Raw genomic sequence first — 13,921 nt, forward strand, 5'->3', positions numbered from 1 at the left:
TCACACTTGCGGCTGTAAAATGCTTCAAAGCGCTATTGCTTTCAGCAATCAGACGCAATTTCTTCAGGAATTGCAAATCTAGTTTCTGTTTGGAACTGATTCACAACAATTTGAGTATATAAATACTCAGATATGCAATCTTAAGTTTAATGTCTTCCATCATCAGAAAAATGCCACAAGAATGTGTTAAAAACACAAATTTTCATCGGAGTGAGTCTTTAAACAGCAGTACATTTTTATTCTGAAGCTGTCTTATGAATTTGACTGCTATAAAATAAGCTAGTAAACATGTAGAAGCAAATCATCTTAACTGAGGTTGATTGTGTCAGTATGGACCATACAAACTCCAGCAACACCCAGAGCTTTTCATAAACTCAAAAATTAGAAATGATGTGGCAGTCACATCGTGTATTACTTTTTTTAGAAGTTTTGGAATGAAGTTTTAGTTTTAATTAAGCTTGTTTTCATATTTAAGTCTAAAAAGGTGTGAAAACACACTGAAAAGTGACTTAAAAAAACGTTTTTCAACTAATTCTTGTGATATTTGACAAGCTGAAGACAGATTTGTTCATTTGCATCTCTGTGCAGTTCCATCTGAAGTTTCTGCATCTTTTTTGTCATTTGCTAAACCATAAACTAATTAAATAGTTAAAAAAAAGTGAGTGAAGTTTTGAAATTAATTAGTTAATTAGTAAAATTAAGTCCCAGGAGAGCAGACTGTTTATAAAAGACCAAAGTAACCATTTCAGATCCCACTAATGAGTTCTCGCCTCTAAACATCTTTGTCTCCAAAATGAAATTAACTAACTTTCCTGATAAAAATGTTAAGACTCCCTCATAATCATGGTGTCATTAACTAAATTATGCAATTACATGTATGTTAGCCTTGAAGATTACTTCATTTTGAGTTTGATGAACGAAACTGATGAGGCTTGGAGGCCAGAGGGAGTGCAGCCAACTCATTTCATGAGGGCATTTTACCACCAAAGTTTAACAGTTTCTGTTTAAAATTATACAATCTTATCACAGAAATTCAATCTTAATAATCAATAGTTTGTTCTTTTTTAACAACCATTGGAACAAATTGGGAACCCTGAGTTTCAGATTGAAGTTATTTAACTTTTTACGATGGCCAGTCCCTTTTATTTTGAATATTTATGTTTGTATCCACTCGTCTTTTGTCTCCTGTGTTTTATTCCCTAGACCATCCACTTCATAACACCAGATACTTTGAGAACTTGTTTTCAGCAAGTCGTCATAACCTAGTAAATTCAAACTTTTACAGCTCCTGTCCTCGGCAGTGAGAGCTTCTGCTGAAGGGAGATTGTGATAAAGCCTGCCTCACACAACTGCAAAGTATTGACTCGTGTCCAAATGTTTATGTGGATTTAATCTTCTACACAGCTCATCCTAAAAAAATCTTTATAGAAACACAATACTCCAAATAAAAAGACATAAAAAATTGAAAAAATGTTCTGATTTTTCTGGACAGTCTTTGGACATCTGAACCTCAAAACAAGCTCAGTTTATGTTTTTCTTCAAGTAGAAGTGGATTTTCTGAGAGGCTGGAGTCTGTCAAGCATAACAAATCCACCCACTATTGTAAAGATGAACTAAAAAATGCAAATCTCTTACATTAATGAACTTGCCTTCATTCTACAGTGAAAATTATTTAATCCTTACACAGATTCAAAACCTTGCTTTTAAAATTTTAAAGTATATGTGAAGGTTTTGAGTTGATTTAGCTCATTTTTGCACTACACTTTTCTGAACTTTTCTCAAAATCAGAACAGTCGAGGGTTTATTTCATTAAATTATCTAGATATTTGAAAATTATTATTAAAATGAGTCAAAATCATTTTCTCCATAATTTTGACAACAGAAGAAACTGATTTAAAACAAACAAAAAAACTCAAATTGCACTGTAATTTGTGATTCAATTTTAAGGATTTTATTTTAAAGACAAGACAGACTGGTATTTATTGTCATTATTTTGCGAACAAGACTTCGATTTTGTTCACATTTTCTTCTTAAAAAAGTCATTTCCATTTATTGCACTAGGTTTTTGTCACAAAAAATAAACTACAATTAGGCACGATAAATTTTAAAAATAAAAAACATTTGCTTAGAACTATAGCTGTGTGTACAAGCACAAAAAGTCTTTAATCTGATCAAAAACTGGAGTAGAATTGAACTGTGTACATGGGCCCTGAAAAATGTATCCAATTATATCAGACGTTTACATTTGTCACACATTTCAATCAGAATAAATTGTTTTGACATGCGCAGAACTATCCAAAATACATCTTGCCCCCCAGACTCCAGAGTGCACACAGTAAAAGTCGGCGCTGTTTTGGCCCACAGTCAGAGTAAGTCTTTACATGGACTACAATCGGACCAACGATCCACTTAACCCACCTGTCTCAGTCAGAAGGAAATTTTGATCCAAATGAGTCTGATCGGGTATTCCAAATGGTTTACATGAAGCATTTTCATTCTGATCAGGCTTTTAAACCGATTACACCATGTAAACCTAGTCAGTGTCAAGTCATCTGTTCTGCTTTGTCACTTTTTGTTCTTTCTCCAGGGGGTTTGGTCATGTTTAAGCTTATTTATTAAATGTTTAGGTTTCTTCCACCAAGTTGTAGCAACTAAGATAAAATATATTAAAGGAAAAAGTGTTTTCTACTTTAAAGGTAAAAAAAATATTTTTGAGCAAAATGTGCTAATTTCAGACCTATTACCAGAGTGACATTCAAGTGCCTATTGCCATTTTAAAAATTAAATTTAGAATTAATAGGGATGGACATCACAACGTATTTAAAAAAAAAAAAAATCACCAAGACAAATTCTTCTAGTTCCATTGGCATTTTTTTTTACAAAGAAAAACATATCTTACTTTATATTTAACTTGTTTTGAGAATAGCATTTATTCCAGTTTAGCTAAAGAGTTGTTGGGAAGTTGGTTTATAGTTTATGCTGCACTCCCTGATTAAGGGCTGAGGGTGAGTATTATCAGGTTAATGTCTGATTCTTTAAAGCAGGAGGGAAATAACAAAATATGAAATGTGTTCTCTCCTATTTTTATCCTTTAATTGAGGAGTCGTGGTTGTCCCACGTGAATTCAATAAGATGCAGTTTTTCTGTAAGTGGATAAAAACTGTCCACATAATGTTCATTATGATCCTCCAAAACATCTCAGATCTGCCAACTTTTCTCTAAAAATGCCTCCAACTTCACTGTAACACATTTTTCTCTCCTTGAACGGAAAAGACGTGAAAGTCTTAACATGCATTAAGGTATGAATTAATGAGGGGCAGGGAAATTATTGATTTGCTTTGTTGAAACATCAAAGGAGAGGAGGTGTGAAGGAGGGGAGAATAAGTGGAAATATTTAGCTTGTGAGGTCGTGGACATGATTCAATTAAATTTATTACAAGCTGGAAATAAACAGCATGAAGAAAAAAACAAAATAGGGTCTATCCTTTATATAAGGCGATGTAGATTGTTTTAAACTCAGTTTTGTCAACACCATCATCGTGCACACACAGGATTGGACCACATAGACATTGCACAAAAAAAGTCACAACAGAGTAGCATAAGAAAGTGTTCCACACACAGCAGCGACGGGTAGTGTGGTAAAGTGTAGCCTTGCCGTTTCCTGCAGATGATGACGGCCAGGAAGGCGACCAGGCCAGACACCAGCGCCATGCAGATCCAAATGATGGTCATGGTGTTGTAACGCAGAGGAGCTGCAGGAACACACAACAGTATGAGGAGGATTCAACCGCAACAAAGTGTGCAGTTTCATTAAAAAGTCTTTTTATTTGCAACATATTTTTGTTTTTCAGCTGCAGAAGTATTGATGTTGTTAAAGTCTCATTAAGATCAGCTTTTGATCGATTATAAAAGTGTGATTAAAATTATGATTACGCAGTTTTTAGCCAAAATCAATGTGTTTCCTAGTTCTTAGACAGTTTCTGCAGTGATTGTAGCTCATTGGAAATGAGTCATGGGCGGGACCGTTGGAGTAACCCCGCCCCCCGGAAACTTTGGAGTATGGAATTTGTGGTCCACTAAGTATTTTCTATGTCAAAAATGTATATTTTTGACATTTTTTGTCTTATCCTCATTCACAACAATTTGAATAAAGAAATACTCAGAAATGTAATTTTTAACTTAATATATACAATTATATTTATATAAGTCCTCCATCATCAGAAAAATGCCACATGAACATTTGAAAAACATGATTTTCATCAGTTTAGATCTTTAAATTCCCACTCTAATCATGTTTTTTCTATCGTAAAATTGTTCCCAGTGATCTTTAATTATAAATAGGATTATACTCTTGTTTTACAAGACATATTTTATGTAAAGTTGCAGCAGCTCATTAGAAATACAGTTCAAAGTGTTGGGTGGAACTGTTGACACAGAGCAACCCCGCCCCCATCCCCTTCCGTGAGAGCTCTGTTTGTGTGCTCACACATGAGCTTTTAGCCCCAAGCTAACATTAGCAACCCAAAAATAACGGCGAGCAATATTGGATCAATCCAATTGTACAATTTTGAGCCACAATTCGCTACAGCGAGAGTGTTGAGCGCTCGTTTGTATATTGTATACTGCGTTGATTGTTTCTCGTGTTGTACACTTGCATTTTGTTCTATAACATTTGAAAAAAAAAACATATTAAAAAAAAAAGGAATGTTGAACGCTCCTCATGTCCCTCACACTTCTAAGCATGAGTGGGCCTGAGTGGGAGATTTTGGTACAGCCGTTTCAATCGTTGTATCCTTAGTCTGAGCTTTTTCTAGCATCCGGTTTTCTGATCCAACGCGAATCAAGAAATACTCAGAAACACAGTTTTAATCATAAATTATTTTATATAGATCCTTTACTATAAGAAAAATTCTACAAGAACATGTTCAAAAAACAAAAAAAACAAAAAAGGCGATTTTTATTGGAATGGACAAATGTTTACTCAAACTGTTTTTGTGAAGGTCCATATAGGAAACCATGCAAAAGTCTTTTGTGTTTTCATATTTTTCCAAAAATATTTGTTTATCTGTTGATCCTTTCCACACTGACATATTTTGACAACTTCGTGTAATAATAAAAAATTAGACATAATTTGCATTTGTTTCCCATAATCACAACAGCTTTGAAATGCATACTAATGTGTTAAGAAGATTGTAGGCTGTCTATAATAAGATTTATACTGTATCATTTGATGAACTTAATTACAAGTTTTGGTGGCAATTTCCAGCTCTATAATAAAAAACATTTTAATTTGGCATCAACTGAACTGGTATTACTCTAACATTACATTAGTATTATTTAGACGCAAGTTTACTTTTACTTTGTCCTTAAGTAAGTTCAATTTCTGATAATGAGATTGAGAATAACTCTAAAAATTTGCAACAGTTCTGACTTCCTTTAGCTGCCTTCACACCAAACGTGATTTGAATGTCAAAGTTGATTTGGGTGCTTATCCAAAAAGGCATTCATAAGATAAATGCTCCAGACGTGGGAGGAGCAACTGCCTGAAGTTTTTAGCCTCATTGCTACCTCTAGTTTAAAATGCATAGAAGATGCAGATGATATTGGGAGATCAGGTTTATTTATTGTGAAGAGCTCAACAAAAAACATCTGTAATCACGTCTCCATGTCTGGGTTCATGAGATCATTCAGACTCTCCCAGTACAACGAGGTTCAAGTTGCATCTGAATGACAGCGGTTTTTAGTGGTACTTCCATCTCTGTGACCCAGTTTGATGACTTGCTGTCCCGCAATACTCGAAGGAAAAGAAACAAAAAAAGAAAAGAAAAAATGAGAGGATATTGTTTTTGTTTTGATGGAAAAGAGAAAAATATTATGAAGTTTAGGAGTAGAACAGTCAGATTCTCCTCCAAACTGGATCAGTTTACAAAAGTTCTGTCAGTAGTTACATTTAAAAATATTAGTTTTCACCAAACTAAAATTTATAGTTGGTGGTTTACTCAACTCAAAATTTTAACTTAATAAAAATATTTAAAAAAACAAAAATAAAATGGAGAACTTTTGTAAATGGATCCAATGTTTCACTTTTTACAGTGCATGTTGGTTTGGACTCCACCCCCTGAGTGCCGAGGCAGAGTCCCTGATTGATTGTGGGGACAGGTCTTCTTCAAGAAAGCTCAGATTTTGGAACTCTCAACGTGACACATCGCCCAAAATGCGCTGCTTTCAGACCAATACCCCACACCCAAAGTTCTAATTGTACCATAAAACCTCAGAATGCATTTGTGCATTGACTCAGTGGACGCTCCCGGCACGTGCATCGCGGTTGGTGTGAATGCAGCTTTAAATAATATTTTCTGGGCAAATTTACTCCATTAATCTACAAAATTAACACACTAAAACAGTGGCATTCTTTACAAGAGGGACAAATTGTGGTGGCTTCCTCACAAATGTCGCTCATTATTTCTTAACAACTCTCAAAGCAGGTGATGCAGCCTTCACGTCAGGTTAGGAAGTTATGAAATCTGAACTGGAGATGTGTTTTGGTTAAAACTGACACTTGAAATCTAGTCTCCGACTTCTTTTCAGACTGCCCCTGTGTTCCACTCTACCCAGCATGCAGTTTCATTAGAAAAGGCTGAGCAGCAAAAAAAACAAAAAAACAAAAAAAAAAAAAACGCTCTTCATCAAATCCCGGCCGTATTGATTGCTCAGCATCCTGGCTCATGGGACGTGTGAAGCTCTTGTCTTCAGTCTGAAAGCGAGTCGGTGTTTAGAGGAGCGAAGTTGAGGTCCAGCAAGCAGCTTAATGAAGGGAGACTATTTGTCAGTGAATTAGTGCTGGGAGTACAACCAGGCAGGGGGTGGAGATTTGCAGAGCTGCAGTCTGCTCGGCACATTATCTGCCAAATCCCGTATCGGGGAGAAGAACGTTCCAATAAAAATGTTTCTTGTTTTATGGCGTTTTCATGAAGACTCATTCCACGCTCTGCACACTTTGGTTTCTTTGTTTCTCGCATCAGCAAGTGCTCTGCACACAAACTCACCTGCTTTGCCCGTCTGAATCTCCACATTCTGGCTGAAGCGCCCACACCCCGCAGAGGTTCTGGCACGGATCTGGAAAATGTACTTGGTTCCCGGCTTCAGTCCCGACACTCGAGCGCTGGTGTTCTTGGACTTAAGAGTGGAATAAGTCTGCTCTTCGTTATCCTGTGAGGGACGTAAACACATTGTTTTTGTCTCTGTATAAATCTATAGGCGCGCATGCATAATGATGGCTGCAGCTGCAGCAGAATGTCTGTGAAAACCGCAAAACTGTTCACCTTCAAAAACAGCTCCAATTTTAAATTTGATTTTAATTAATGTATCAATTAAAAGTATTGTCAAAACAATAAAAACAAAAATGTCATTTTGAACTAGAAAAGAATGAAGCAAATGCAGAGAGCATTTGTTGGGGAAAACTAAACTACAAACAAATATCATTCAGACCGTCTGGCTTCACATCTGTTTCAGAACAACTTAGGCTTTCATTGTCCTATCCTTTCACCAAACATTATCTCTGAAGGAACCGTGGACGGTTTCACTCCTTAATGACTAACATGACGAGCAGCTGCTCAGCTGTTAGAAGAACATTAGTTCAATGAGAACCAGCAGGTGAGGATTCTCCAGACACGATAAAGAACTACATCGTTTTTAGGGAATTTGTTAAGTGAAAAATCATCCATTGACTGTATATGAGAACTGGACTGAGCGAGTATGATGTCACCCATAGAAAACGACTTTCTTGCGACTCCAAGAAAATTAGTGCAATTCAGTCACCATGTTTTCCCAATGCAAACATCTCATGTGGAAACCAGGCGTAGTCAGTAAGGAGTTATTGGTCCGAGTGGGTTTGAGTCAGCATTTCTATGGCAACCACTTTCACCAATCAGGAGTGAGCATGTTCAAATTCACACCCCTACTCGGGAGAATTTGTCAAACATTTTTAATTTTTGATGTAAGCTCACCCTTTTATTGAGGCATGTGATTGGTCAGCTTATAGCTTGAAAATTTTGAACTACAAAAAATATATAAAAAACTGAGATTAGCAACCATAGACAGTACATAAAGACAACTGGAATGATCATCCCTCCCCTCCTCGTGTTCTTAATAGGAAGTACCCACTCAAACGTTGGAAGCGCTTGATTGACAGATTCTCGTACCAATCACTGCTTACTAATGTCGTCTGGTCCCAAAATGCCGAAATGGGACAATATCCGTACCGTGGAGAAATGGCGGCTGAATTGAGGTCTTTTCGTTGGAACCCAAGGTAAGGTATTTTTTGTTTATAATGTCACAGCCTTGTTTCGCCAATCTCTATTAATGTCAATGGCAAGAACATGTTAAAAAATGTAGCAGATCAAGAATGGTTCTTCTGACAAATAGGGAAAATTAACAACTGTTAATTTGTCAACAGAAATTTATCGTATTTTGACTTTCCTGGAACCAGTATACTTCCTATTTGGAACCATTGGCTGTTTATAGAGAACTGGACAGAGCGAGTGAGACGTCACCCATAGAAAATGATTTCCTTCCAATTCCAAACAAATTAAGATAGTTCAGTCGCCATTTTTCTGCGATATGTTCGTCACCATGTTGGAACCAGGCATCCTGAATATGCAGTGATTGGTCCATGTCGGTCTTTGTCTACAGTTCTATCGTGACCACTCTCTTCAATGAGTAGTGAGCTTGTATGAAGGCCACATCCCTTCTATTGAAAGCGACTCAAGAGAATCTGTCAAACGCTTCGAACATTTGACAAGAAGCCGCCTACTTATATAGAGGAATCTGATTGGTCAGTTTATAACTAGAATAACAAAAAATATTATAGAAAAAAAATAGGATTATCAAGAACATTTTAAAAAGATGTATCAGATCAAGAACGGTTTTTCTGGCAAATAAAATAACTGTTTATTTCTCCGTTGAAGTCCATGGGATTTTGGCTTTTTTGGGACCATCTGGTATTTCTTATTTGAAACGCAAGGTGGGAGGGGTCACTCAGTCCAGCTCTCATATTTAGTCAAATTTCTGATCACAAAAATATTCTGATCAAAATATTAATTTCTTAGGTCATTCATGTCTTTTTGAAGAAATACTACTTTTCTGGGTTCTAGTTGGCTTCATTTTAACCCGATTCTTTTTTTTTCTGAGAATTTTTTGTTCTTGTTTTTTGAGCTAAAATATCCAAACAACAAAAAAAACATCTCTGTTTTAAGCTCGGAGTTGGGATAAAAACAATCCAATTTTGGTTGATTTTAAATATGGAGTTTCCGGTGTGTAAGATTATTTATGCATATACTGGTCAGATTACTTTACCCTCAAAGTAATGAGCTTCATATTTCTCCCGCTTTTATCAACCAGAGGATTTTCTTTTAGCTGCATTTTTATGTAATTGTTTTACATTATTTTGAATGTGTGTTTAAAAATAAGAGAAGCCCTTTTATAGACAACTATTTTTATGAACTCAACAGTTTTTATTTGGTTCTTATTATTCTAAGGTAATTTAAGATCATTTCTAAGGAGTGGGTCATCGGTCACAAAGGGGCTTTTACATAGCACACAGTAAATTGAGGATTTTTATCTTCATTTTCTTCAGCCGGCGATGCACAGCGGCGGCCCCCTTCCCTGCGGCTCGCTCTTATTTAGATCTGCTGAAGAAACCTGGAAAAGCACATTGCTGACTTGTCCACTTGAAATCCCCGCAGGCGTCTCGGCTCCTGAGCGAGGCCAGATTAAGACACCAGTGCAGAAGACGAGCTAATCCTTCAACACTCCTCACACCATCCTGCTTGTTTGGCTATGAGACTCCCGGCTCCGAGGCAGCTCCCTCCGCAATTAGATGATTTCTATCACCGCCGGCTCACACACATCTACTCTCTGAAACACTCATTTACGGCAATTAGTTCATGGTGAGGCTTATGCGCGCCGCCGTTCGCCATCCCTTCCACTCAGTTGGAACCGGTCTACTCTTCCTCTCAACTCCCATTTCCTCAAGATTAGCAGAGCTGCCACCAGGATCTCATCTCAGATTAGACTCTCTTCTGGTGTTTCCACTTTACATTGTGCATCACATGACTGTGTTAACACCCCAAACGCTAGATGGCACATTTGAGTTTTTCTTCAGAAGTTAAGACTGCATGTGACATCATGTGGTTCCAGGACAGCAGGTGAAAATGTCAGATGTTTGTTTCTCCTGGCAATAGATTGCAATTAGGGATGTCCTGATCAAGATTGTGGGCCCGGATTTGATTTAGTCATGTAGTTTTTAATTTCTGCAGATATCGAGTCCCAATCTGATACTTTTGTGAAAAAAATAAACAAATTCATTTTTTCCCAGATTTTTTTTTCTTACCCTATTATATCATTTAACACTTAAAAAAAGCACTTCCGTGTAGTAGCTTGAACAATCAAGAAAAAATAGTGCAACTATTACCAATGAAAAAATGTATAAACTAGTAAAAATAAGTTAAATTAACAAATTAGAAAATTTGGTGACTATAGCTTTAGTATCTTTGGAATTATAGATTATTTTTGATCATATGAGATTCAAATCCCCTTTAAAAAATATTTTAAAATAAATGATGACTTTCTTTTAAAATCACTGTTTTAGCATTAATGAATTTCCTCGCTCATATCAATGTAACCATTCCTTAGTATTGGTTGTTTTTGAGACATCACAAATTTTATTTTTCATTTTTTTAATCACCTTTTTTCGAAGTTTGCACTTTGTAGACGGTCCCTTGGCAGCTGTCTCACTTTTGGCAGTACAGAAAGAGCAGTTCTTATTCAAAAGAAACAAAAATTGGACCTTTTTTTTTTCTTTAAAATGCCTTTGTTTCAGTTAAGAAAAAACACTAGAGACACTTGCTGTCCAGTTAAAACATTTAAATAAAGAGGTAATGAACCCGGACGTCTGAATCTGTGATTTTCTTTCTAACTTGACCAAACTGTTTTTGTGTGCCTTCTACTCAAACTAGTGCTGTATTCTTCTGTGCTTTATGGCAATAAAATGTTGTGATATGTTAATGATATGCAGAGTTCAAGTATAGTATTTATCTGGAATAATAAGCTTGAAATATATGGCACTGATCGTAAAAATGAGGGGAAAAAAAACATCAAAATTTAATTGAGTATGAAATCAGGCCCAATATCCTATCACATGATTGGATCAGGACATCCCTGGTTACAATACATTGTTTATTGTGGGACAATTAAAAAAATGGTTTCAAACATTTGACATGTCCAAGCACTCCAATTCACTTCAGTATTTTTCTTTGATTGCAAAAGTTGCGACTTGTGCCATGAAAAACAAAAAAGTTGCGCGTACCTTCTCGTGGTATTTGATGTCGTACTCGAGGATGACTCCGTTGGGCTGGTCCGGTTCGTGCCACAGCAGAGTCACACTGTTCTGACTGGCGTTCTCCTGGCGAATCGCTAACACTTCAGAAGGCGCTACACAAGAAAACACAGGGGCTTTATCAGTTGGTAAAGCAGCTTTAAATTGAATTATAACACTTGCTCCAGAATAGACCTTTAGACAAATTATTATTTTTTACAGACTCTGCTGTTTTTTTTTTTTATGTCTATATTCAATGTTTGTTTGTTTGTTCGCTTTTTACAAAGTTTTCCACATTTTTAAGATTCAGATCACATCAACTTGAGGTAAAAAGGAATTTGTTCTGTTAAAGATGATTTTATTTATCATATGTTTAAAGCTGTTCAAACCCGCTTGTTCTACTATGTTCACACCGGGCTTGGAAACACGCGTCCAAGCGACCACTTCCAATGAAAGTCTATGTAAACACATTTTGGGCTCCCACATTCAAAACTCTCCCGTTCACATGTAATTATGCAAGTTTTGAAAGTCATTTTTTGGGCTGTAGCTGCAAAACGCGCAGCTATTGAACGCGCTTTGAGAGCTAAATCAGTTGAACTTTGACCAATCAGGGACTTGGATTTGGTAGTGACGTACAGGTCTTTTCCAAACATCTAAGTATCAACAGTTTGAAAATTGATCATTGAAGAGATATTGATAAATGCTGTTTGTGCCCGGCCAGAACTTTTTGACACTAAGTATTTCATATTTTGGAATAGAGTGGTGAAAGAAAATGCCTGAAGCAAGAGATTTGCATCACGTAATCATTTCATACCAAGCCCCTCCCAACTGTGAGTACTTGTATCGGTTGGCAACAGTTCAGTATAAACACCTTTGGCTAAAAGCGTGTTCTTGGACACGCATTACATGCCCGGTGTGAACGTAGCATCAGAGAAACATTCTTTAACCCTTGTGCTCTTTAATGGGATCCAGATGACCCGACCCTTAAGGTTCTTTCACATCGAACGCGATTCGCGCAAATATATTGCGTACCCGCATGGATATATCAAGAGTTTTTCGTCTATTTTTTATTTATTAGAGGATCTATGCTCTTTAAACTTCTAAACTCATCTCATGCACCAGCTCCCTCCCTTTATTTCTCTAAAAACCTCGAACAAACATTGACAGAATTCAGAGCTGCAGAGCATTTCTGCATGGTGCGTTCACTGAGCTCCGGACATCAGCAACAAAACAAAGCAGTTTATCAGAGAAAATGTCGAACACCAGCACTGATGCATATATAATCGATTGATTTTATAGAGTCGAGATTTTTCATGAAAAACTATTTTGTTTTGCTGAGGATTATATAAAAATGACAAACGCATAACAGAGAACTGAATTGGGCCGAGTGGCTGTTTGGGTCCGCTAATGTCTGGAGTTCAGTGAACACATCATGCGCAGATTCTCGTCTGCCCTGTGATCTGTCAATCAACCTGTTCGGAAGTTTGGGGAAATAAAGGGAGAAGGGCTGGTCCATGAGACGGATTGAAGGCATTTGAGGAGCGTAGACTCACTAATAAAATAATAAAAGAAAATAGACTAAAAAAAACAACTTTTGATTAGTGTTCTTTTGTTTTTTTTACTAAAGAGACTAAAACAGGTGAAGTTTCTGCAGGAAGGGAAAGGGAGAGGGTGATGCCTCATTCTTTGTTACTGGTTATCTTGTTATAATGAAAAAACAATCCCAAAAAAAGTAGGGCAGGCCATTTTCATCTTCCATAAAAAACACTCGCTTTTGATAAATATTCTTGATTTAGTGATCGAGTCCCTGGAAAAGTCATGTGCCCAAAGCTGAGTTCCTGATTGGCAGATGCGACACAGCAACCTGTCAAACTTCAGGGATTTTACATTTTGGCTGTGCCGCCCGATTCGCACCTCGCCGCTCAAGTTTGATTAACATTGAAGTTGGCCGCCTTTGCAGCACGAATCGCGTTCGGTGTGAATGCACCTTTACAATGATGTGTGATCCCTCCCATGACAAAGGTGGACAGGTATGTCTATGTCTGCCATGGACACCAGTGAAAATAAAAAAAAAGTTCAGACCCCACTTTCAGTGTAAACATGCCTAGGATAGCACAAAGGTTACATTCAAACCTGCATGAAACAGCAGTGACTCAGTCTTATTTTCAAGCATTTTTATTTACAGAAATAAAGCAAATCTTTGCAAGAACTTTTAAAACAGAAAGTGATTTTAAAATTGTTCCCAGACGTCTACTTTTTGGTTCTCATTAGTCCACAAGCAGGGGAATTTTGATGGAGCTGAAGGCATGAAGTGTTTCTTTTAGGAAGACTACAGAGAGAAAAAAAAGAACAATAATCAGCAGAACCAGAAGTAAACACATGTGTTAGTATCACTGTGTTGGCCCAACAAAGAAGTATGGGAAATTGACTCTTATTTTTGCTATCTGTTTGATATGTGAGTCAAAAGTAATACATAGATTTTCTTGAAGAAAAAGTTTTGACTCAGACAGTTGCTCCTTTTATCTTGTCCTTAGGTCTGAATGCTAA

General features: G+C 36.8%; 1 protein-coding gene across 5 annotated transcripts in view; it reads right to left on the reverse strand.

The window, feature by feature from the left end:
• epha8 (eph receptor A8) overlaps positions 1 to 13,921 on the reverse strand; it is a 148,702-nt gene that overhangs the window by 20,160 nt on the left and 114,621 nt on the right. For 3 of the 5 annotated variants that reach the window (XM_024269903.2, XM_024269906.2, XM_024269902.2), the window contains exons 9-11: positions 11,366 to 11,490; positions 7,047 to 7,209; positions 3,620 to 3,752 (exon numbers count right to left, since the gene is read on the reverse strand). In XM_024269903.2, coding sequence (XP_024125671.1) covers positions 3,620 to 3,752; positions 7,047 to 7,209; positions 11,366 to 11,490 — 421 coding nt within the window. The remainder of the gene's footprint in view (positions 1 to 3,619; positions 3,753 to 7,046; positions 7,210 to 11,365; positions 11,491 to 13,921) is intronic. The other 2 variants (XM_024269905.2, XM_024269904.2) reach the window with 1 other exon arrangement.

This window comes from Oryzias melastigma, linkage group LG5 (assembly GCF_002922805.2).
Source record: "Oryzias melastigma strain HK-1 linkage group LG5, ASM292280v2, whole genome shotgun sequence".
NCBI lineage: Eukaryota > Metazoa > Chordata > Actinopteri > Beloniformes > Adrianichthyidae > Oryzias > Oryzias melastigma.